This window comes from Mobula hypostoma, chromosome 28 (assembly GCF_963921235.1).
Source record: "Mobula hypostoma chromosome 28, sMobHyp1.1, whole genome shotgun sequence".
Classification (NCBI taxonomy): domain Eukaryota; kingdom Metazoa; phylum Chordata; class Chondrichthyes; order Myliobatiformes; family Myliobatidae; genus Mobula; species Mobula hypostoma.
Window position 1 is genome coordinate 29906950 of NC_086124.1, and position 26208 is coordinate 29933157.

Below are 26208 nucleotides of genomic sequence, written 5' to 3' on the forward strand. Positions count from 1 at the left end.
TATAATGAGTCAACCTATAGCCAGGGAAGTAATGATCCCCTCCTGTTGAACTGTTTGAGGTAACTTATTTTTTTTATTCTTTCTTACTTCTCTTCTAATATTTGTCTACCTGTGCACTTGTAGTGCTACAGTGACACTGTAACTTCCTTTGGAATCAATGGAGTATCTATCTATCTATTCACAAGGAGCACTGCCATGGGAAAGCTGCATCCATGATCAAAGACCCCACCTTCCAGCCCATGGAGTACAGGAGGAGCCTTATGTCCCACACCACCAGGTTCAGTTTTCACCCTACAACGACCAGGCTCCTGAACCTTCACTCACCTCAACACTAAACTGACTCCACAACCTATGGACTCACTTTCAAGGACTCTACGACTCATGTTCTCAGGATTATTTACTGTTTTATTTGTACAATTTGTCTTCTTTTGCACATTGGACGATTGTCAGTCTTTTGTTTTTGTACAGTTTTCATAAATTCTACTGTATTTCATTTTCCTGTAAATGCCTGCAAAAAAAATTAATCCCAAGGTAGTGTATGGTAACATACAGTATATGTAGTTTGATAATACATTGACTTTGACTTTAATACTGACCTCTTCGCCCCATCCTTTTTGCTGTGAATCCCCCCCTCCCCCTCATGTTGTTTAGCACAGTGTCACCCTTGATAACGTGTGTAGCAAAGTTCCTGGGATTGTATCACTATATCAAACACTGGGCAGCACGGTAACGTAGTGGTTAGCACAATGCTTTACAGTACCAGTGATCCAGGTTCATGTCCCACCACTGTCTGTAAGGAGTTTATATGTTCTCCCCATATGGATTTTCTCCGGGTGCTCCAGTTCCCTCCCACAGTACCAAGATTGGTAAATTGTCCTGTGATTAGGTTAGGGGTTAAAGCAGTGGGTTACTAGGTGGTGTGGTTTGAAGAGCTGGGAGGGCCTATGTATCAATCAATCAATAGAGTGTGCTGAGGTGATTCAGGCAGCCACTGTATGGCCTCAATTGGTGCAGGGAGAGCAGGTGTCTGTGGCAGAACGACCACCACTTCCTACACGTGCTCCCACCTCAAACCACAGCTTGCAAAGACCAAGGAATTGACAGTGGACTTCAGGAAGGGGGAAGCCGAGGGAACACACACCAGTCCTTGTCGAGGGGTCAGCAGTGGAAAAGGGGAGCAGCTTCAAGTTCCTGGATGTCAACATCTCTGAGGCTCTCTCCTGGGTCTAACGTATTGATGCAATCATGAAGAAGGCATGCCAGCAAGGAGTTTGAGGAGATCTGGTATGTCACCAAAGACTCTAGATGTACCATGGAGAATATTCTGACTGGTTGCACTACCTTTTGGTGTGGAGGGGCCAATGCAGAGGACTGGAAAAAGCTGCAGAGGGTTGTAAACTCAACCAGCTCCATCATGGGCACTAGCTTCCCCACCAGAGGACATCTTCAAAAGGCAGTGCTTCAAGGAAGGCGGCATGCATCATTAAGGCCTCTCACTGAGGATATTTCCCCTGAAAACCCTCATTCTATGCTTTTGGAACAGCTTCTCCCCCACCATCAGATATCTGAATGGTCTGTGATCGGTTCTCACTATTTTTCTTTCTTTTTGCAAAACTTATATTTCTATATTTCTTATTGCAACTTACAATAATGTTTAACGTACTGCACTGTACTGCTACCATGAAACAACAAATTTCACAACATACGCCAGTGATAATGAACCTGATTCCGAAACACCAATCCAAGACCAGCGTCATTTTAAGAAGAAAACAGAAGACAAGAAATGAAGTGAAAGAGAAAAAGAGGAGTGGAAGAGAGAGGGAGTGAACTTTGTTTATTTGTGACCATGTATATAATTTAACATTGCAAGAATTTACACAGTTTATATCAGGGGAATAAAGGCATTGGAAATCATATCTTGGCTATTAAAATACATCCTGGCTACCCACCCAGAAGACCATAAGACATAGGAGCAAAATTAGGTCATTTGGCCCATCGAGCCTGTGTCATCATTCCATCCTGGCTGATTTATTCGTGTTTTGGCCTCTGTTCTGCTTTGGCGTCCAATTCTACATCAGTCGCTGTGAGCCGGTCGCACTTTCCCGGGGTCAGTATGGGTCACCCACGGATTCCCGGTGCACAGCCCGGACGAAAGCCTGGAACAGCCTTTGTCTGGGTTTAATAGGATGGAAGGTGCAGTCTAAGCCTGTGGTTCCACACAGTGACAGGATGGCGTCTGTGTCTGTGATCCTCACCCTCACACTGGATGTGGTCTGTTTCTGTGACACCTGCCCCCAAACAGGATGGGGTCTGTGTCTATGAATGCACCCCACCCCAGTGACAGGATAAGTTGTAGTCTGTGATTTCCTCACAGCGTTAGTCTGAGGTCTGTGTCTCTGACTCCCTGTATGGTAACGGGATCAGGTCTGTATCTGTGATTCCTCCACAGTGACAAGATAGGATCTGTGTCTGTGACACCCCCACCAGTGACTGGATGGAATCTGTGTTTATGATGGGATTGGGCCTGTGCCTGTGGGACGGGGGTCTGTGTCTTGATACCCAGGATGTGTTTCCCTACAGCAACACACCCCGTTGGGAGGTGAGAGCGAGGTGGACTGGACTGTCATCCAGATATCACATCTAACTTCCCCCACGCTGGTTTCCCTCCAGGTCACAAGTTTGGCATCCTACTGCCCCGTTAGCATTGTACAGGGTGTAGGGCTGCTTTGGAAATCATAAGAACTGGTGTGTACATTTCTAAATGGGGTGGGGGGGGCAAGGGTTAGTGTAACCACCATCCAAAGTATTAGACGCAAAGCTAGAGTGCATACAAATTTGGTATGGACTAGATGGGCCAAAGTGCCTGTTTCAGTGCTGTAGTGCTCTATAAACTGGAAAGTGAAATACAAGAGTATTTACAATTAAATATACACTGGTAGAGTGCTCCACAGTTGGCAACAAGAGACAGACAACAAAATTCAGACAGTATGTTAACTATGTACACAAGAGCCTTTAAGACATGCGCAAAGACGCAGAAAGTCAGTCACATGCAATTCATATCACCAGCCCGCAGATCAGATTCCAATTTAAAATTTTTTTTTTGTTTGTCTCAGATATGTCTAGTGTCAACAGGGCACTGGCTAGAGACAAAGCTCCCTCCACACTGTCCCATCACACACCCCAGGGGTCAGACACAAAGAGAAGTTCCCTCTATACCATCCCATCACACACTCCCAGGGTCAGACACAGAGTGAAACTCCCTCCACACTGTCCCATCACACACTCCCGGGGTCATACACAGGGTGAAGCTCCCTTCACACCATCCCATCACGTACCCCCGGGGTCAGACACAGAGTTAAGCTTTCTTCACACTGTGCCAACACACAGTCCCAGGGTCAGACACAAAGTGAAGCTCTCTCTACACCATCCCCAGGGTTAGGGACAGAGTGAATCTCCCTCTATACTGTACTATCACAAATTCGCAGGGTCAGACACAGAATGAAATCCTCTCCTCACTGTCCCATCACGCTGCCAGAGTCAGACATAGAGTGAGACTCCCTCCACACACTCCTGGGGTCAGACTCAGAGTGAAGCTCCCTCCACATTGGTCCAAGCCAGTTCAAAGTTGAAGGAGAGTGCCACTTCCTGGGCATTCTGAATCCCTCAGATTTTAGCCGGGCTACCAGTACAGTTAGATATGTAGGGTGGGTGTGTGCTAGTGGAATTCCCCCATCTCCATTCAGGGAGGAACTGAGACTGGTCAGAGGGAGATGCCTGTCACTGTTCAATCCTATGCTCTTCTCTCCCTGAACCCCAGATCCAGTCATCCTTCTTCCTCCTTCCACTGCCCCGCAGTATCTGCGATCCAGTGCACTTGGAGCACCAACTCCTTCTGACTCCAAGTTCCTCTGCACCGTTTAAGAAAGCGACAGACAAGAGAAGAAAATGAAAAGGAGACAGTACGAAGTGAGAATACAAAAAAGAAAGTTTGGCAAGTACAAATTTATAGGTAGCACCCACGGAAATTGACGCATATTGGTTTACGATGTTGGCGCTTGTTGGGAGATACCCACCCCACCTCTTCCCCACCCACCCCCCCTCATTGAACCCCTAATCCAGCGTGATATCGACGTTGACTGGGGAGCCTCCCCCCGAGCTGCCTGCTGCCTCCTTTTCCTCCTTCTTGCCGCTGTACTGGCCGATGAATGAACCGTCCTCGTTAAATTCCACGTCAACACTGCCCCCGTAGTCCACGAGGCTGTCGTCGCTTCCCAGCGGCTTGATCCGCTCGTCCAGCGAGGGCTGGCTGCTGTTGAAGGGCTTCTCTTCCTGGTCATTGTCACTGTGTGAGGAAGACCGAGCAGTTAGTAGGGGAGTGGAGGGGAGGGGAGGGAGCCCCGCTTGGGTCCCAGTAAAACAGGATGATTTCAGCACTTGAGATTCAATATGGATGGGAGGGGTATGGAGGGCTATGGTCCAGGTGAGGGGGCAATGGAACTACACAGAATAACCGTTCAGCATTGACTATAGAGGGGACTAGGAGACTGCTTCTGTGCTGTAGGCTCTCCAACTCTACGAAGTGGATGCCCTTCAAACCTCTCAGGTCTGTGGGCCCTATGAACAGGAAATTCCCATTCAGTCCTTTGCACCTGTCACACAGAGGTCATTGGGGTCAGTTATCCAGGGAGCAGGGGAAGGCCACTCAAGTCACTGGGCTGGGAGTCAGCCTGAGTTGCTGGGCTCTGGGCCAAGAGAGGAGAGAGAGTTGGTGGTCCCTTCCCACTTTCTACCTCCGCACCCCCCCCAACCTCTGGATGTCCCAGGAACCCAGACTTCCCCCTCAGGCTTGCCCCATAATATTCCCCAGTACAGTGTTACCACCACGTCAGAGTTAGGAAGGTGAAGCTCAGAAGCTAGAATCAACCTTGTTTGGATGCAAATTCCACATGCCATCTTACATAGAGTGTGGTGTGTGGCCAAGTGGTTAGGGTGTTGGACTAGCAATCTGTAGGTCGTAGGTTCAAGCCTCGGCAGAGGCAGTGTGTGTGTCCTTGAGTAAGGCACTTAACCACACAATGCTCCAATCTACCTAGCTGAGAATGGGTACTGGCAAAAAAAATGCTGGGGGTTAACCTCACGATAGATTGGCATCCTATCCGGGGGGGGAGTCTCGTACTTTCAGTCGCTTCACACCATGGAAACCGGCATAAGAACCAGCCTGATGGGCCACAAGGCTCGTGACAGACTTTAATCTTTAATCTTACATAGAACAGCAAAGCACAGTTCCGGCTCCTCCGCCGTGATGTTGTGCCAACTTTTAAACTTACTTTCAGATCAATCTAACCCTTCCCTCCAGTTTTCTATCATCCATGTGCCAATCTAATGCTTCTAACGTATCTGCCTCTACCACCACCTGTGGCAGCAGGTTTCAAGGAGCAACCACTCCCTGCAATAAAAAAACCTACCCCTGACATCCCTTCTATACTTTCCTGAATCACTTTAAAATGATGCCCCTTTGCAATTAGCCATTTTCACCCTGGCTATCCACGATCTTTGCCTTCTATCATCTTGTACATCTCTACCAAGTCATCTCTCATTTTCCTTCACTCCAAAGAGAAAAGCCCTAGCTCATCAAACCTATCCTCATAAGACATGCCCTGTAATCCAAGGCAGCATCCTGGCAAATCTCCTCTACACCCCCTCTAAAGCTTCCACATCCTTACTAACGAAGCAACCAGAACTGAACCCAATGCCTTTCACTATCTTGGACTAAGAGACCACCATGGACTTCAGTTGATCTTTTACACTATACATATTTATACAAGCCCTCCTGGTCATTTTAAATGTTAGCATTTTCTTATTCATTGCCGTACCTAGCAATTTAACAAACACTTGTAGTTTACTTTACATGCATAGGATGAGCTCAGTGCATGGTTATAGACTGAACTATGACACGTTTAATTTTCATACATAGTTCTATCACATTATGGTTACTGTTCCCTATATTCTCGTTATCTGCTCGATTGATTAACTTTCGGGCAGCACTGTAGAACAGTGGTTAGAGCAATGCTTTACAGCACAAGTGATTGAAAGATCGGGGTTGAAATTCCTGCCAGCTCTTGACTCTGACCTCCTACAATGATTATTTTTCAACAACATGCCCAGCCTGCAGGCCCTCAGTTAAGTGATGGAACGCCCTTGCTCCTCACCCTTTGGGCTTTTGGTTTTACTCTGCTCTTGGCGGCTCAGGTTTCATCTTCTGCTCCTACACGCATGACACGTCACCTTCATTGCTCTCTCTCTCAGCCATCAAAATCCCAGCATTAACTCATTCTCACTCCCACGGCCACTGTTCGATATTTTTAAAAATTTCTTTGTTCACTGACCGCTTCTCTCCCCGTAGACACTGCTCAAGCTGCTGTGTATCGCCAGCGTTTTCTGACCTCACTCTCTTCGTCCTGTCTGGTGTGTTGATCTTCTTTAGTCACGCGGCTGAGTTCAAGAGCAGTCAGGCAATGTTGCAACTCTATAAAACTCTGCTTACACCACACGGAATATTGTGTTCTGTTCAGGTCGCCTCATTATAGGAAGGATGTGGACCCTTTAGAAGAGGGTGCAGATGAGATTTACCAGGATGCTGCCTAGATTAGGACAGGCTGAACAAGATAAAGCTTTTCTCTTTGGAGTGAAGGAGGATGAGAGGCAACTTTATAGAGGTGTACAAGATATGAGGAACAGAAGGGGGAAGGGGAGGGGGAAAATTACTGAAGGAGATATCATGCCCAAGCCAGCAGGTTGGAGTCCACATGGATGGACTACGAGGTGTTGCTCTGGCACCCTAAGGGTGACCTCATCGTGGCTAAAGAGGCCGTGGACAGATATGTCTGAATGGGAATGGGGATCCAAATTGAAATGGTTGGCCACCAGGAAATTCTTTTTGCCGGATGGAGCAGAGGTGCTCAACAAAGTAGTCCCCCAGTTTATACTGGGTCTCACCGATGTAGAGGAGGCCACGTTGGGAGCACCGGATACAACAGATTCACATGTGAAGCGTTTCCTCATCTGGAAGGACTGTTTGGGGTCCTGAAACAGTCCTGTAAGGGAGGAAGTGAATGGGCAACTGGAACATTTCTGTTGCTTGCAGGGATATGTGTCTGGAGGGAGATTAGTGGGGAGGGACAAATGCATCTTCTGCCCGATGGGGGGGGGTAGAGGGAATAACTGGGTGGGATTGGCTATGCTGGCTGCTTTACTGAAGTAGCAAGAAGTGTAGACAGAGTCCACAGAGACGAAGCTGGTTTCCACGATGTGCTGAACTGTATTCACAGCCCTGTAGTTTCTTGTGGTCATGGGCAGAGCAGTTGCCGTATGAAGCTGGGGTGCATCCCGATAGGATGCTTTTTATGATGCACCGATAAAAATTTGATGAGGGTTAAAGAGGATATTTCAAATCTCCTGAAAGTAGAGATACTGGTGAGCTTCCTTGGCCGTGGCATTTTAGAGGTTGGGTAAGGAGAGGCTATTAGAGAGTGGATTAGATATCTATACTCTTGTCTTTCATGCAAGGGTAGAGTTATCTTTCTCCAAGTTTTACAGGGCACTGGTACAGCAAGACGATGTCTGAAACATCGTGTATAGGTCTGGTTTCTCAGAGGGAGTGCACTGAAGGTTTTGCAGATCGATTCTTGGGATGAGATTTATCAGATTACCTTCTCTCTCTCTCCCACTCTCTGTCTCTCTACCATTCACTCTCTCCCACCCCTCCCCCTCTCCTTCTCCCTTCAATCTGCAAAGAAATCTATCTCACTGTTTCTTACATTTCCTCCCTCTTAAAAACCAGACTCGTCAGCTTGTAGCTGAGTGTGTAATGGACAAGCTCACTGGTCTCGACAGGATAAGGATCAAACCTTCTCTAATCCACATTGATAACGCACACCAGCTGGAATTTGTTCTGGGTTTGTAGGGTGGGGAAGGAACAGTTGCTCTCCTGCTGTGGACTTGCTGCAGATCACAAGAGACAGGTGTCAGTTTATGATCCTGCCTGTTGAATTAAAGAGTGAAGCATTCCATCGTGGTGAAACAAGCTGACAGCACCACAGCAGGGAGCCTTTTCAGCCTGCATCTTGTCAGAGGAGAGAGAGAGCAGAGACAGAGGAGAGAAGGGTGAGGGTGAGGGTGGCGGTGAGGGGAGGGGAAGAGGAGAGGAGGGAGAAAATCACACAGAACAGTACAGCACAGTACAGGCCCTTCAGCCCGCAACGTTGTGTCGATCTTTTAACTTACTCCAAGACCAATCTAACCCTTCCATCCCACGTAACCCTCCATTTTTCGATCATCCATGTGCTGATGTAAGAGTTTCTTACATATCCCTAATGTATCTGCCTCCACCATCACCCTTAGCAAGGTGTCCCACACACACACACACACACACCACCTTCTGTGTTCTCTGACATCCCTCCTTCATGACATATGTGAGTGATGATAAGCCTGATTCTGATATGGGTCTCTGTTGGGGAGTGAGAGTGGGAAGGGGGCAGGGAGAGGGGAATCATGGTTGGGAAGAGGGGAAGGGAGCAGGAAGCACCAGAGAGACATTGTGTAATGATCAATAAATCAATTGTCCGGAATCAAATGACCTTGCCTGGTGTATCAGGGCTGGGTGTGTCTGCAATGTGGCCCCCACTCCTGGCACTCCTTCTCTAGTCCCATACTCCACCCTTGTCATTTCCCAACATCCTTTGCCCCCACCAGATTGGCAAATACAGTGCTGTGGAAAAGTCTTAAGCACTTGACCTACGGCCTCCTGCCTCTTCTCCTCACCTGCCTATCACCTCCCCCGGTGGCCATCCTTCTTCCCTTTCTCCTATGGTCCACTCTCCTCTCCCATCAGATTCCTTCTTCTGCAGCCCTTTACATTTCCCACCCACCTGACTTCACCTACCATCTTCTATCTTGCCCTCCTTCCCCTCTCCCCACCTTTCCTATTCGGGCATCTCCCTTCCTTCCCAATGCTGAAGAAGGATCTCAGCCCAAAACGTCAACTGTTTATTCACTTCCATTGGTGCTGCCTGACCTGCTGAGATTGTCCAGCAATTAGTGCGTGTTGCAGAGACGTGAAAACACATACCAGCAGGGTTGAATACAACTTCGATCCCACTGTTATAACACTATTGAACGGTCGCTTGATTTTCAGACTTCCTTAGATGGATTCTTGACCTTATAATCTCCCTCATCATGACCCTGCACCTTCTTGCCTACTGCACGGCATGCTTTTCGGTAACTGTAACCTTTATTCTGCATTCTGTGTTTACTCTCCCCTGCACGACCTCAATTGACTGTTGTAATGAACTGATTTGATGAAGCAGAGCAGTGGAAGTGGAGTATGTGGGATTTTAGTGCGGCTTTCCTCAAGGCAGGCTCATTCAGAAAGTCAGGAGGCAAGGCATCCAGGGGATCTTTCTGCACCCCCTCTATCACAGTCATGGTCACGACAGCACAGAAACAGGCCCTATGGCTCATTTATTCCATGCCAAACTCTAATTCTGCTTGGTCCCATCAACCCACACCCGAACCATGGCCTTCCAAACCCCTCCTATCCAACTTCTTCTAAATGTTAAAGTTGAACCCACAATAATCACTTGTAATAGCAGCTCATTCTACCTTTATACCACCCTCTGAATGAAGAAGTTCCCCTCAGGTTCCTCTTTCACCCTTTACTACGACCTCTAGTTCTAGTCTTGTCCAACCTCAGTGGAAAAAGCCTACTTGCATTTACCCCATTCATACCCCTCAAGATTTTGTATACCTCTTATCAAATTCTCCTTCGCTTTAAGGAATAAAGTACTTTCCCTATAACTCAGGTCCTCAAGTCCCAGCACTATTCTTGTAAATTTTCTCTGCACACTTTCAAATCTTATTGATGGGTAAGATTTCCTGTAGGTGGGTAACCAGGACTACACACAACGGTCCAAATTAGGCCTTACCAATGTCTGATACAACTTCAGCATAATATCCCAGCTCCTGCACTCAGGACTTTGATGTACGAAGGCCAATGAGCCTAAAGCTTTATACACATCATGAGGCTGAGAGCTCACAAGTGTGCACGGTAACCCAGGGCAGTCTCACAGAGGCACAGGACATCTCTAATTTTGTACTTAAATCTTCTAACACCAGCAGCCACATTTACTGCCTTCCTGACTGCATGATGAACCGCAGTTACCCAGCGACTGGTGTACAAGGACACCCAAGTCCCTCTGAAACATCGAACATGAAGCTTTAATGGGGACTGTCCAAGAATCTGGTGCAGGTGTACCTGGAGGAAGTTGGCCCAGTGTCTCAAGGATCTCTCCTCAAAGCCCTGTCTACAGATACCAGCAGCTACAGTGAACTCTGTGAGGCTTCGAGTCTGCTCCGCCATTCCATCATGGTTGAGTTATTATCTCAACCTCATTTTTCTGCCTTTGGACACCCTGACTAATCAAGAACCTATCAACCTTTGCTTTAAATATGACCAATGACTTGGCCTCCACAGTCGTCTATGGCAATGAAGTTCACAAATTTACCACCGTCTAGCTAAAGAAATTCCTCCTCATCTCAGTTCTAAAGGACATCCTCCTACTTTGAGTCTGTGCCTCCTGGTCCTCGAGTAGGGGCTCCCCACTTTTTTATGCCATAGACCCCTACCATTAACCGAGGCGTCCTTGGACCCAGGGTTGGGAACCTCTCTTCCAGACTCTCCCACTATTGCGAACATCCTCCCCACTCTGTCTAGGCCTTTCAATGAGATCCCTCATCATTCTTCTAAATTCCAGTGAATACAGGCCTAGAGCCTTCAAAAGCTCCTCATATGTTAACTCTTTCATTCCTGGGATCATTCTCTGGCCTCTTTCCAAGGCAGCACATCCTTTCTTAGATATGGGCCCAAAACTGCTCACAGTATAAACCCTATCCACCAACTATATCTGCACATTAATATCGCAGTTAGATATAGCACCCGTAACCCGAATCCGTATGGATCCTGTCTGTATGTTCTCCCCACAACCACGTGGGTTTCCTCATGCATTAAAAAAACATATGGGTTAGTAGTTTATTTGTCCATATGGGGTTTAACTGGACTGCACTGGCTTATTGGGATGGAAGGACCTGTTACTGTACTGTATCTCCAAATCAAATAACAATATATCTGCACCGTGTGGTGCCCGGTGCTGTGCGCTTCCATTTGGTTACTGCTACCACCTCACCCTCAACACAATAGATACTGCAGATGCTGGAAATCCAGAGCTACGCACACAAAATGCTGGAGGAACTCAGCAGGTCAGGCAGCATCCATGGAGAGGAATAACGGCAATGAAGGCTTTTCGGCCCAAAATTCCTCTGCGTAGGTGCTGGCTGAGTTACTGAGTTTCTCGGACAGCTTGTGCGTTCCAAAACGTGATCTTTCCCTCACTCATTCTTCCTTTAGGATTGTAAACCTGAGGAAGCACTTCCCTCCCATGGAGACAGGTCCAACCACCCAATTAAGCTCATCCTGTTTTGTTCTGCCAATATTCCCATCAGTTCACCATTCCACTGCTCACTGGGAAGCGAATTAAGCCACCAGCCAACAAATCCACAGGGTCGCGGAAAGAATGTGCAGACTCCTCACAGACAGTGCCAGAGGTGGGGATTGAACCCTGGGTCTCCGGAACTGTGGGGCAGCGGCTCTATCTATGATTGTGCTTTCATGATCTCCCCCCCTCTGCCAGGATGCTGTAAGAACTTGTTTCATTATAACCACAAATTTTTAATTGATGCTCCTCGTCTTTTAAGCCTGCAACTCTACGGCCCGTGTTTCTTTCCAGGGGTTGATTACTGTGGGGCCTCCCTGGGGGTTCACTGCACTATACAGCCTCCCCTTGGTCTTCCTCCACCGAGGGGACTCTGGCCTCCGATGGTCCCTTCACCATGGAGCTTTCAGCCTCTCCCCGGGGACCCTCCACCGTAAGGACTCCAGAGTCGCCCTGGCTTCACTCCATTGAAGAGCCTCTTCCTGGTGTTCCTCCACCATGGGAACTCTGTTCTGTCCAGGAGTCCCTCCACCATAAGGCCTCTGGACTCCCTCCCAATGTCCCCCTGGGGTCTTCCCCAACAAGCTTTCTCCACCGTGGGGCCTCCAGCCTCCCCATGGGGGTCAGTCCACTATCCCCACTGTCCTTTTCCTGCAGGCCCTCCTCCACTGTGCTTCCAGCCTCCCTGTGGAGTCCCTCTACCGTGGGCTATATCTCCACAGTGGGCCCTCCAGCCTCCCCACCATGAGGTTTCTGGCCTCTCCCTGGGGTCCCTCTGCCATGCTGCCTGGCAGTGGATTTCTTCCACTGGTCCCCAAACACCAGTCCCTACAGACGCACTGCCTGGTTTCCAGAGCCAAACACACACACACATACAGGGGTGGAAGCGATGGAGAGTGATGCTTCAGCAGACACACGATCTTACCTTTCCAGAGACCTGCCGGCAGCAATGGGAAGGGAAGGAGAGAGAAGCAGTTAGCCATGGGTGGAGAGGACCCGCCCGGCGGGAGAGGCTGGAGACAGAGCAGGACGCTGCTGCGGGCAGTGCGCAGAAGCAGGGCCGACCGCGAGATCCGAGTCCGGCAAATGGAGGAGGAGAGGAGGCAGCGTTTCCCCAGCCCCTGCAATATGTCCGCTGGGTCCAGCTTCACAGCGAGGGCCCTCTGCCGAGCGATCACGAGGAGGGGCACAGGAGCACAGTCAGATCCCACAAGCAGCCACAGTAATGGCCACCAGGTGAGTAAGCAGGAAGGAGTCGTCATCCCTGCTCTTCCCCCTGGGTCTGGTTTGGAGAGCAGTGCAGCATTTCCCTGAGGCTGACCTGCTTGACGAGGCGCACAGTGTTACCCCCATCACATCTCCAAAAGTGTGGTGCATCCCTCATTTTCAGGTCTCCCCACCTGCACCACTCTCCCCTCAGCAACCACCCCCCCAATCTACGAGAGGATGGCACACCCTCAATGGCAGGTCACCCAGCATGCACCCTCAATGCCATGCTGTCCCGACACTATCTGTCTGATAGTCAGTGCCAGCCCACACTCTCAGCACTGCAGCCCGAATGCCGGCGCGAAGCAGAACTCAATTTTCGGCAATCTGCTGGCTCCGAGGGTGGGAGATCCCTCCCCCTTGAGTTCATGACTCGCCGCCACCCCGCTCACAACCCACCGGGTGGCTCAGTAGCGTGGCGGTTTGCGTAAAACTACCGGCGACTGAGTTCAATCCCGCCACCGTCACTGAGGACTTTGTACCTCTTCCCCGTGATTGTGTGGGCTTTCTACAGGTGCTTCAATTTCCTCCCTCACTCCAAAGACGTACACATGGGATAGTAGGTTAATTGGTCACGTGAGTGTTACTGAGCTCCATCTCGAAATAATCCAAATAAATTAAAATAAACGTGGGCACAGGCCAGGATGACGGAGATTGTAAAATATTTAACCTTCATTATCTGATTTAAATTAGAGAAGACAGCGTGCACATTAGTACCACAGTCCGTCAGAGTCAGTGCTGGAAACATCACCTCATCTCTGTTCACCAGGGCTGTGAGGCGTGGGACGTCACAAAACAGAGTGGTGATGAACGGGAGGGGCTGACAGATTATTGCCAACGGGTGGGGCATGCAGACGAGGTTCTGGGAGCAAGCAATCTACCCCTGTTGGTCATTACCACGTAGGCCTCTGCTCTGTGGAAGAGAGTGGGCAGCCTGCCCATGGCTATCAGGGCACAGCCATGAACTCTGGGGGGGTGGCGCTTGGTGTTGCCCACGGTCTCACCTGTATTCACCAAAAGTCTCGTCCTTCATGGGCCGGGCCTCTGAGTCGACGTGAGCGTCTTCCTTATCCTTCACTGCAGGGCATGGGGGCAAAAGAGAGGCAGGGTGAGGAACCGCATGGCCAGAGAACCAGTTGGGGAAGGACATGAGGGGCAGGCAAAAGACAGGAGGGGTTAGGAGATGATGGGGAGGGAGGGGCCAGCTGATAAAGAGAGAGAACACACGTGGTATGGATAGACGGCTGAAGAGTGGCTGAAGAAGACAGATGGGAGTGAAAGGCTGAAGAATTTAGAGATGGCAGAGACACAAAGGAAAAGGTAAAGATTGAAGGGAGAATAGTAGGTGGTGTGATAGAGTGACTGAATTAGAATTAATGGAGAGGGAAAGATAGAGTGATAAGGAGAGCTCGGACAATGGTGAAAGAAAGACATGGATAAAAATGGGAAGAGTGAGATAGAGAGAGAGGAATAGAGAGAAAGAGGGATGGGGAGAGAGTGATGAGGAGAGAGAGGGACAGACAGAGAGGGATGGAGAGAAAGAAGTGGTGAGGGAGAGAGGGATGGGGAAGGAGGGAGAGATGGAGAGGGAGAGAGAGATGGGGAAGGAGGGAGGGATGAGGAGGGAGTGAGAGGGATAGGGAGGGAGGGAGAAGGATAGAGAGGAAGGGAGAGATGGAGAGAGAGAGGAGGATGGGGAGGGAGAGGGGGGATGGGGGAGGGAGAGTGGGGTTGGGGGGAGGGAGGGGATGGAGAGGGAGAGGGGGATGGGAGGGTGAGGGGGATGGGGAGGGAGAGGGGTTGGCGAGGGAGAGGGGTTGGCGAGGGAGAGAGACAGACAGAGAGAGGGCAACAGACAGAGGGATGGGGAGAGGGGGACGCAGTGGGGGAGAGGGGGATGCAGTGAGGGGGATGGAGAGAGAGACAGAGATCGAGAGAGAGAGAGAGAGAAAGAGAGAAAGATGGAGAGAGAGGGACAATGAGAGGAGGACAGAGTGAGTGATGGAGAGAGAGAGTGAGAGTGATTAAGAGGGTGACTATTGGGCTGAGAATGTCTGAGAGCGGGATGGAGTGATGGGGGACATGGGTAGGGGAGGACACGTGCCTGGGCATTGAGAGGTGCTCCATACCTGAGTACTTGCCTCCTTTGTTCCTCTTGATGAAGCAGACAATGAGCAGGATGAGCACGAGGAGGACGACGGCGCTGATCAGACCGATGAACCAGCCCTGTGTGGCTATGCCATTGTTGAGCTCGTTTATGACTGGGAGTGGACAAAGAAGAACAACCTCAGTCAAGTGACCGCACACCCACAACGAGCCCCAGACAGCCTCACATGAGGTCAAAGTCAGGTTTTCTGTCATATTTACATGTTTGCACAAGTGCAAAGGAAGAGCCACTTGTAGCATCATTACAGGCACAGAAAATCAAATAGGCAGTACAATAATAGCTAATACAGTCATGGAGTACTACAGCACAGAAAGAAGCCCTTCAGCCCCTCTAGTGCATACCAAACAATTATTGTTCCTAGTCCCACCGACATGCACCTGGACCACAGACCTCCAGGCACCTCTCACCCATGTACCTCTTTCAGTGTTGAAATCGAATTATCTTCAATAAACTGGCTCGGACTTTCAACAGCGAACTAACTAACTTCATTCGATCTGTATTTGGCACCGGAATGCACCCTGACACTTGCGGGCTGCCCCCAGAGCACCCCTGGGTGTGTTGGTCGTTAATGCAAACAACACATTTCACTGTATGTTCTTTGATGCAGAAATAAACTTGAATCTTGAATCTTTTATTTGGAGAGACAGCCCGAGCCGCACAATTAACCTTCTGTCCTGCATGTCTGTGGTATGTGGGAGGAAACCGGAGCACCTGGAGGAAACCCACAGAGTCATAGGGAGAACAGACTGCTAGTCTCTAGGACTCCCTAGGAGAAAGGTATTGGAGGTGGTGTGGCGTGGCGTCCAAGCTGGAGTCAGTGCTGCCCCCCAGTGTTCACTCGGCAGAAGACAAGCTGTATTGTGTTCGGCTGCAGATTTCTGCAAAATTCATGGACTCAGGGTCTTGGGCTATATACTTTTCGTATGACTGTATTTTACTGATCTCTTACATGTACTTGCTATCTTATGTAAGGGGTTTTGTTACTGCGTGTGTTAATTAAAATGGCTTCTTGGTTATGTTAAATGCTGAGAAGGTTCTCTCGTTGCCATTTGTTTGGGTTATCTTATTGATAAGAGAGCGCATGAACCAATGGGTGTCCATGTTATTCTTTTTTGGGGTGATTTGCTGTCTCATATGGCTGGGAAAGGGGGGTTTTGGCAGGGAGCTGGAGGAGAGACCGGGAGGAAGACAGACGTGCTGGGGGTGCTCTGGTCAATCACTTCGGGCGGTCCTGAGCTGCGAGTCCAGGGGGTCGGAGTGGACCGCAGGGTGAAGAAGGAAGGTCCTGAGCTCCAACTGTGTGTGCACGAAGAAATTGAACTTTGATAAGTCTGGCACCTTTTTTTTCATTCCCTTTTGTATTGTACCTCTATTAATCTCATAGTCTGAGTAAGATTTATAAAGTGTAATTTGTAAAATATACATTGTGTGCTGGCTGATGATTGATGTTTGAGGCCGTATCAGGTGGCATTGCATAGCAACTGACGTAACTGGGAGACAAGGTTGGGCGGCGGATGGGGTTTCCCCGAGATAAATACAAGCCGATATAGCTGAGCGTTACACTTATATGTGCTATATGTGTCCTGTGTGGTTTGTTGTTACTGTGTGTTGCACCAGGGCCCCAGAGGAACACTGCTGGGTTTGGCTGTATTCATGCATGGATGAATGTCAATCTAACTTGAATCTGAACGTACAAACTCCTTACAAACAAGATGTTACTGGCCTTTTACCAGAATGTTACTGTATATACTGTATGTCCTTGGTGGTGGGTAGGCTGGTGCTGGAGATGTGTTGGGCAGTTTTGAGAACCCGTTGTCCTCTGCAGTACAGCTTCCATACCATTCAGTGATGTAGCATGTTAAGACGCTCTCTACTGCACATCTGTAGAATGACGTGTCCAGCTTTCTTCAGCCTCCTCAAAAAGTTGGTGAGCTTTGCTGATTGTGTAGGATGTGTTCTGGGGCCATGAGAGGTTATGTGAGAGGTGCACTGCCAGGAGTTTGAAACCGCTCGCAGTTTCCATTACTGTGAAGTGGGATGTGAGCGGTGCGAGGTCCCTTTAAGTTACCTTATTGACACTGAGGAAGAGGTTATCTGCCTGGCACCAGACTTTGAGCTCTTCCACCTCCTCTCTGTCGGCCGTCTCATCATTGCTGGTGATGAGCCCCACCACTGTTGAGTCATCGACAAACTTGACAATGTGATTACTCGAGTGCCTGGCCATGTGTGAGCAGAGTTACAGCAATGGTTTCGACGCACAGCCCTGGGAGGCACGTTTTCAGGATGATGGGGAGGGAGGAGTGTTTGTACACCCTGACTGTCTGAGGTCTGTTTGGTTATGAAGTCCAACACCTGCAGAGCACTGTTTTTAGACTGAACTCCCTGTCCCCATGTAACAGGCTCCAGAAGAGTTAAGCAGCCTACTACCCCTGTATACAGGCTCAAAATGGGCTGAACCTGGGCAACAGGCTCCAAAGGGGCTGAAGAGCCTTCTGTCCCCATGTAACAGAATCAAGATGGGCTGAACAGCCTCCTGTACCTGAGAAACAGACTCCAGGGGGGCTGAATGGGCTCCTGTAACCCTGCGACAGGCTCCAGGGAGGTCAGATGGCCTCCTGTCCCCACGTTAACAGATTTTATATGGGCTGAATGACCTGAAGTTCCTGTGTAACAGTGTCCAGAGGGGCCAAATGGCCTCATCTTCCTGTATAACAGGGTTTAGAATGGCTGATCAGCGTCCTGCACCTGTGTAACAGGGTCCAGAGGGGCTGAGTTGCCTCCAATCCCCATGTCGGGCTCAAGGAGGGCTGAATGGCATCTTGTCCCTGTGTAACAGGCTCAAGATGTGTAGAATGGCCTCCTGACCCTGAGTAACTGGCTCAAGAGAGGCCAATTGGCTTCATCTCCCTGTGTAACAGGCTCCAGAGGGGATGAAGAGCTTCCTCGTTGACTCAGGCGAATCACCAGGGCAGTTTAAACTCTAATTCAGTGGAATTCTCTGGACACATTTCTGTGTTCTCTGGACTTGAACAACATGAAAAGCTTTAAGCGCTTTTGATTTATACGACCCACTGGAGTGGGGCTGCGGGAGAACGTGCACGGCAGCTTGATGGGCCGCTCCTCTCAGTGTGACTAATCAGGCCCTTCCCACTCAACTTACTTCCATTATTTCACTCCTTCACCTTCAACCCAGCAACACGCTTGTTGAAGACAGTGTGTGAGAAATCGCTCAGGCAGGGGGAGGCAGACAGAAGCGGTCTCACTGGAACAACCGTGAAGCAGTTTTAATGGGTAGCTTGCTGTGCACCGTTGTGGGCACCCACCCCCCAACCCCCCATACACACACAGACACGCACACATGCAGTACATGGACACATATGCATTCACACACATGCCATACCCTTACATGCACACAAGCATACATTCATGATTATGAGGATATGGTGTACGTGTGCGTGTGAATGCATATGTATCTACGTATGTGCACATATATGGTGGGTGAGTGAGAGTGTGTGTGTGTGTGTGTGTGTGTGTGTGTGTGTGTGAGAGAGAGAGAGAGAGAGAATGAGAATGAATGCACATGTATCTACGTATGTGCACATATATGGTAGGTGAGTGAGTGAGTGTGCGTGTGAGAGAGAGAGAGAGAGAGAGAGAGAGAAAGAGAGAGAGAGAATGAGAATGAATGCATATGTATCTATGTATGTGCACATATATGGTGGGTGAGTGAGTGAGTGTGTGTGTGTGTGAGAGAGAGAGAGAGAGAGAGAGAGAGAGAGAATGAATGCATATGTGTCTACGTATGTGCACATATACGGTGAGAGTGTGTGTGAGATTCTACTGCAGGATTCTGTAAAAGTTAAGGTGTGAGAATAAAGGGGGCCTTTTTTCTGGTTGGTTCCCGGTGACCAGTAATGTTCCGCGGGGGGGGTAGTGTAGAGATTGCCTCTTTTATGTTATGGATTACTCTCATGGATTTGGATGGTGGAATTGATAGGTTTGTGGCCAGGTTTGCAGACGATATGAACATAGAACATAGAATAGATCAGCACAGTACAGGCCCTTCGGCCCACAATGTTGTGCCGACCCTCAAACTCTGCCTCCCATATAAGTCCCCACCTTAAATTCCTCCATATACCTGTCTAGTAGTCTCTTAAACTTCACTAGTGTATCTGCCTCCACCACTGACTCAGGCAGTGCATTCCACGCACCAACCACTCTGAGTAAAACACCTTCCTCTAATATCCCCCTTGAACTTCCCACCCCTTACCTTAAAGCCATGTCTTCTTGTATTGAGCAGTGGTGCCCTGGGGAAGAGGTGCTGGCTATCCACTCTATCCATTCCTCTTATTATCTTGTACACCTCTATCATGTCTCCTCTCATCTTCCTTCTCTCCAAAGAGTGAAGCCCTAGCTCCCTTAATTTCTGATCATAATGCATACTTTCTAAACCAGGCAGCATCCTGGTAAATCTCCTCTGTACCCTTTCCAATGCTTCCACATCCTTCCTATAGTGAGGTGACCAGAACTGGACACAGTACTCCAAGTGTGGCCTAACCAGAGTTTTATAGAGCTGCATCATTACATCGCAACTCTTAAACTCTATCCCTTGACTTATGAAAGCTAACACCCGATAAGCTTTCTTAACTACCCTATCCACCTGTGAGGCAACTTTCAGGGATCTGTGGACATGTACCCCAAGATCCCTCTGCTCCTCCACACTACCAAGTATCCTGTCATTTACTTTGTACTCTGTCTTGGAGTTTGTCCTTCCAAAGTGTACCACCTCACACTTCTCCGGGTTGAACGCCATCTGCCACACTTCTCAGCCCACTTCTGCATCCTATCAATGTCTCTAAGCAATCTTCGACAATCCTCTACACTATCCACAACACCACCAACCTTTGTGTCGTCTGCAAACTTGCCAACCCACCCTTCTACCCCCACATCCAGGTCGTTAATAAAAATCACGAAAAGTAGAGGTCCCAGAACAGATCCTTGTGGGACACCACTAGTCACAATCCTCCAATCTGAATGTACTCCCTCCACCACCACCCTCTGCCTTCTGCAGGCAAGCCAATTCTGAATCCACCTGGCCAAACTTCCCTGGATCCCATGCCTTCTAACTTTCTGAATAAGCCTGCCGTGTGGAACCTTGTCAAATGCCTTACTAAAATCCATATAGATCACATCCACTGCACTACCCTCATCTATATGCCTGGTCACCTCCTCAAAGAACTCTATCAGGCTTGTTAGACACGATCTGCCCTTCACAACGCCATGCTGACTCTCCCTGATCAGACCATGATTCTCTAAATGCCCATAGATCCTATCTCTAAGAATCTTTTCCAACAGCTTTCCCACCACAGACGTAAGGCTCACTGGTCTATAATTACCCGGACTATCCCTACTACCTTTTTTGAACAAGGAAACAACATTCGCCTCCCTCCAATCCTCCTGTACCATTCCCGTGGACAACAAGGACATAAAGATCCTAGCCAGAGGCTCAGCAATCTCTTCTCTTGCCTCGTGGAGCAGCCTGGGGAATATTCCGTCAGGCCCTGGGGTCTTATCTGTCCTAATGTATTTTAACAACTCCAACACCTCCTCTCCCTTAATATCAACATGCTCCAGAATATCAACCTCACTCGTATTGTCCTCACCATCATCAAGTTCCCTCTCATTGGTGAATACCGAAGAGAAGTATTCATTGAGGACCTCGCTCACTTCCACAGCCACCAGGCACATCTTCCCACCTTTATCTCTAATCGGTCCTACCTTCACTCCTGTCATCCTTTTTTTCTTCACATAATTGAAGAATGCCTTGGGGTTTTCCTTTATCCTACTTGCCAAGGCCTTCTCATGCCCCCTTCTTGCTCTTCTCAGCCCCTTCTTAAGCTCCTTTCTTGCTTCCCTATATTCCTCAATAGACTCATCTGATCCTTGCTTCCTAAACCTCATGTATGCTGCCTTCTTCCACCTGACTAGATTTTCCACCTCACTTGTCACCCATGGTTCCTTCACCCTACCATTCTTTATCTTCCTCACCGGGACAAATTTATCCCTAACATCCTGCAAGAGATCTCTAAACATCGACCACATGTCCACAGTACATTTCCCTGCAAAAACATCATCCCAATTCACACCCGCAAGTTCTAGCCTTATAGCCTCATAATTTGCCTTTCCCCAATTAAAAATTTTCCTATCCTCTTTGATTCGATCCTTTTCCATGATAATTATACAGGCCAGGGAGCGGTGGTCACTGTCCCCCAGATGTTCACCCACTGAGAGATCTGTGACCTGACCCGGTTCATTACCTAGTACTAGATCTAGTATGGCATTCCCTCTGGTCGGCCTGTCCACATACTGTGACAGGAATCCATCCTGGACACACTTAACAAATTCTGCCCCATCTAAACCCTTGGAACTAATCAGGTGCCAATCAATATTAGGGAAGTTAAAGTCACCCATGATAACAACCCTATTATTTTTGCACCTTTCCAAAATCTGCCTCCCAATCTGCTCCTACCAGGGGGCCTATAGAATACCCCCAGTAGAGTAACTGCTCCCTTCCTGTTCCTGACTTCCACCCATATTGACTCAAAAGAGGATCCTGCTACATTACCCATCCTTTCTGTAGCTGTAATAGTATCCCTGACCAGTAATGCCACCCCTCCTCCCCTTTTTCTGCCCTCTCTATCCCTTTTAAAGCACTGAAATCCAGGAATATTGAGAATCCATTCCTGAAGATGGGTGGAGGGGCAGGTAGTGTAAAGGGGGCTTAGATTAGGAGAGAGGGCAAAGAAGTGGCAGATGGAATACACTGCAGGCAAAAAGGCGTAGACTATTTTCTAAATGGGGAGAAAATTCAAAAATCCGAGGTGCAAGGGGACTTGGGAGTCCTCAAGCAGGATCCAGAATCAGAATCGGGTTTAATATCGGCAGTCAATGTATGTCGTGAAAGTTAGCTGTCTTTGCGGCAGCAGTAGAATGCAATACAATAGCAAACTATTCTGTGAGTTACAACAAGTATATAATGATTAAATAAGTAGTGCAAAAATAGAAATAAAAAAAGTAGTGAGGTAGTGTTCATGAGCTTAATGTCCATTCAGAAATTGGATGGAAGAGGGGAAGAAGCTTTAGGGAAGATTCCCTGAAGGCTAACTTGCAGGTTGAGTGGGTGGTGAGGAAGGCAAATAAAATGTTAGCATTCATTTCGAGAGGACTAGAATATAAAACAAGGATGCAATTCTGAATGCATACACAATCATGAGGTGAATGGTCGCAGAATGAGGTAGGGGAGTCTAAAACTAGAGAGCACAGGTTTAAGATGAGAGGGGAAAGATTTGAAAGGGACCTGAGAGGCAGTTTTCTCCCCATACAGAGTGTGGTTGGTGCTTAAAGGACATCAAGATAGATTCAGATTCATTTATCCCATCTACATCGAAACATACTGTGAAATGTGCTTTTTGTGCTAGTCAAGGATCTGCTGGGGTTAGCCTGCAAGTGTTGTCACATATTCCAGTGCCAACATAAGAACAACAAAAAAAAAGCAAACAAGCCCATTTCCCATTCCAACCACCTGCTCACACACCCAGACATGGTCTCCAACTCCAGGAAGGGCAGGGCCTCCAGTTCTTGTCCGCAGATTTTCAGCAAGGGTTTAATTCCCAACCTTTTCAATGCCATGGACCAACACCATTAAGCAAGGGGTCCATGAGCCCCAGGTTGGAAACCCCTTGTTTAAAGGGATGTGGGCCAAGTGTGAGCAATTGGATCTAACTCAGCAAAGCACCTTGTTTGGCATGGTTCTGGGACCCCTGCTCTTTGTAAGTGTGCAGTGATTCACTTTGGAAGGTCGAATTTGAAGGCAGAGTACAGGGTTAACAGCAATATTCTTAGCAGTGTGGAGGAACAGTGGGATCTTGGGGTCTGCATCTATAGATCCCTCAAAGTTGCCACACAAGTTGATGGTGGAGTTAAGAAGGCGTATGGTGTGTACGTCTTCATGAGGTAATACTGCAGCTCTCCAAAACCCTGGTTAGTCCATAACTGGGATATTGTGTTCAGTTCTGGTGTGCCATATTGGAAGGATGTGGATTTACTAGGATGCTGCCTGGATAAGAAAGCATGTCTCATGAGGATAGGTTGAGCGAGCTAGGCCTTTTCTCTCTGGAGCGAGGGAGGATGAGAAGTGACTTGACAGAGACGACAAGAGGCACAGAACAAGTGGGTAGCCAGAGATATTTTCCCAGACCCAAAAAGGCTAATACGAGGGGATATAATTTTCAATATTATTGGAGGAAAGCATAGGGGGGTGTCAGAGGTAAGTTTTTTTTTACACAGAGAGTGGTGTGTGGATGGAACACACTGCCAGGGATGGTGGTAGAGGCAGATGCATTAGAGACACTTAAGAGAATCTTAGATAGATACATGGATGATAGAAAAATGGAGAGCTTTATGGGAGGGGAGAGTTAGATTGGTTGAAAGGTTGGCACAACATCATGGACCGAAGGGCCGGTACTGTTCTATGTTCTATGAATGAATAGGCCTGAAGGGGCTACTTCTGTGCTGTACCACTCAATGAAAAGGAGTTTCACTCTGTGTCTGACTGGTGCCTTGGGAGTGTGTGACGCCAATGCATCACTGAGCACAAGGTCCCACCTGTAGACAAACCTGGCCCGAGGGTCTCCACCTGCTTGTCCCATACCAAGAGTTTCTCAAACTGCCCGACTTGCCACAGCTTGATCCGATAGGGCGTCCCTGGCTTCAGTCCATCCAGCATGAAGAAGTTCTGCGTGGAGTTGACTGGCTTTGAGTCTTTCCAATCACCTTTGGCTGCAAAACAAGAAACCAACAGTAAAGCCATGCAGCCTCGACCTGTAGAGTTGCCACCACTGCTAGGTGTCACAACGATCCCGCAGTTCGGATGTTGAAGACGGAACACAGGAGGGATCCTGGATACTAATCCATAATATATCTGAGAGGCATAAAACATGAGTCTCCAGAGTGGCTCACATTTCTCTTCCTCCAATAGTACCTCTATTATCTCATATCAATAGTATTTTACTGCCTCCTAAGTGGGAACGCAGTGTGATTTCTCAAATTAAAACAAGAACTCTCCCTCTTCACCACCCCCTGCTATGTTGCGTGTTCTCTCTTCACCACCCCCTACTACACCGCGGAATTCCTTCTTCACCATCCCTGCCGATGGTGTGGTGCTTCCTCCCTGCTGTGGTTTTGCAAGCCAGGCTACAATAAATACTGCTCCACTACATTGCACCCAGAGGGCCAATTGTGCTGAGCAGATACGGGCTAGGACTTCATTCCCTGAAAGAGATATAAAATCATGAGGGGTATCATCGTCTTTACGTGCAGTGTCATATGACGCAGGCGATCATGGTCTATGACCATGATTGTTCTTGGCACATTTTTCTACAGAACTGGTTTGCCATCTCCTTCTTCTAGGCAGTGTCTTTAAGAGACGGGTGACCCCAGCCATTATCAATACTCTTCAGAGATTGTCTGCCTGGCATCAGTGGTCGCATCACCAGCGCTTGTGATATGCACTAGCTGTTCACACAACCCTCCATCACATGCTCCCATGGTGACCCTGATCAGGGTGGTGGTGGGGGGGGATAAGCAGGTGCTACACTTTGCCCAAGGGTGACCTGCAGGCTAGCAGAGCGAAGGAGCGCCTTGCACCTCCTTTGGTAGAGACATATCTCTACCCCGTGGGCATGTGGCCAAGTGGTCAAGGCATTCAACTAGCGATCTGAAGGTCGTGAGTTCGAGCCCCAGCCAAGGGAACGTGTTCTGTCCTTGAGCAAGGCACTTAACCACACAGTGCTCTGCGACGACACCGGTGCCAAGCTGTATCGGCCCTTGCCCTTCCCTTGGACAATATCGGTGTCGTGAAGAGGGGAGACTTGCAGCATGGGCAACTGCCGGTCTTCCATATAACCTTGCCCAGGCCTGCGCCCTGGAGAGTGAAGACTTTCCAGGCGCAGATCCATGCTCTCGCAAGACTAACGGATGCCTTTACTATCTCTACCCTACTACCCCTGATAATGATGATATAAAATTATGAGGGATATAGACAATAGACAATAGGTGCAGGAGTAGCCCATTCAGCCCTTCGAGTCAGCACTGCCATTCACCGTGATCATGGCTGATCATCCACAATCAGTACCCTTTTCTTGCCTTCTCCCCATATCCCTTGACTCCGCTATTTTTAAGAGTTCTATCTAACTCTTTCTTGAAAGAATCCAGAGAATTGGCCTCCACTGCCTTCTGAGGCAGAGCATTCCACAGAACCACAACCCTCTGTGTGAAAAAAATTTTCCTCAACTCCGTTCCAAATGGTTTACCCCTTATTCTTAAACTGGTTCTGGACTCCCCCAACATCCGGAACATGTTTCCTGCCTCTAGCGTGTCCAATTCCTGAATAATCTTATATGTTTCAATCAGATCCCCTCTCATCCTTCTAAATTCCAGTGTATACAAGCCCAGTCACACCAATCTTTCAACATATGACAGTTCCGCCATCCCGGGAATTAACCTCGTGAACCTACGCTGCACTCCCTCAATAGCTAGAATGTCCGTCCTCAAATTTGGAGACCAAAACTGTACACAATACTCCAGGTGTGGTCTCACCAGGGCCCTGTACAACTGCAGAAGGACCTCTTTGCTCCTATATTCAGCTCCCCTTGTTCTGAAGACCAACATGCCATTAGATGCCTGCTGTACCTGCATGCTTACTTTCAGTGACTGATGAACAAGGACACCTAAGTCTCGTTGTACTTTCCCTTTTCCTAACTTGACACCATTCAGATAGTAATCTGCCTTCCTGTTCTTGCCACCATATAGATAGGGTAAATGGACACAGGATTTTTCCACTGGGACTAGGTGAGACCAGAACTAGAGGGCATGTTAGGGGGTGAAAGGTGAAATATTTAAGGGGAATTTTTTCACTCAGAGGATAGTGACAGTGTGGAATGAGCTGCCAGCGGGAGTGGTGGAGGCGTGTTTGATCTCAACATTTAAGAGAGGTTTGGGTAAGTACATGGATGGGAGGTGAGGTGTATATGGAGGACTACCATCCTGGTGCGGGTCAATGGACTAGGCAAAGTAAAGCTCAGCAGGACTCAAAGGGACTGCTTCTGTAGTGCTCTGTGATTCTAAGTTTGAAATAAAAACAAAAACCGTAAAAAACAAGGGGTGAGGCAG

General features: G+C 48.5%; 1 protein-coding gene across 8 annotated transcripts in view; it reads right to left on the bottom strand.

Moving 5' to 3' along the window:
- Window positions 1-1808: 1808 nt before the first annotated feature.
- The window catches only part of LOC134338659 (neural cell adhesion molecule L1-like), a 325827-nt gene continuing 301427 nt past the window's right edge, over window positions 1809-26208 (bottom strand). For 7 of the 8 annotated variants that reach the window (XM_063034658.1, XM_063034661.1, XM_063034664.1 and 4 more), the window contains 5 exons: window positions 23656-23817; window positions 14942-15073; window positions 13817-13889; window positions 12472-12483; window positions 1809-4342 (listed from right to left, as the gene is read on the bottom strand). In XM_063034658.1, coding sequence (XP_062890728.1) covers window positions 4111-4342; window positions 12472-12483; window positions 13817-13889; window positions 14942-15073; window positions 23656-23817 — 611 coding nt within the window. In that variant the 3' untranslated portion in view covers window positions 1809-4110. The remainder of the gene's footprint in view (window positions 4343-12471; window positions 12484-13816; window positions 13890-14941; window positions 15074-23655; window positions 23818-26208) is intronic. The other variant, XM_063034663.1, reaches the window with a different exon arrangement.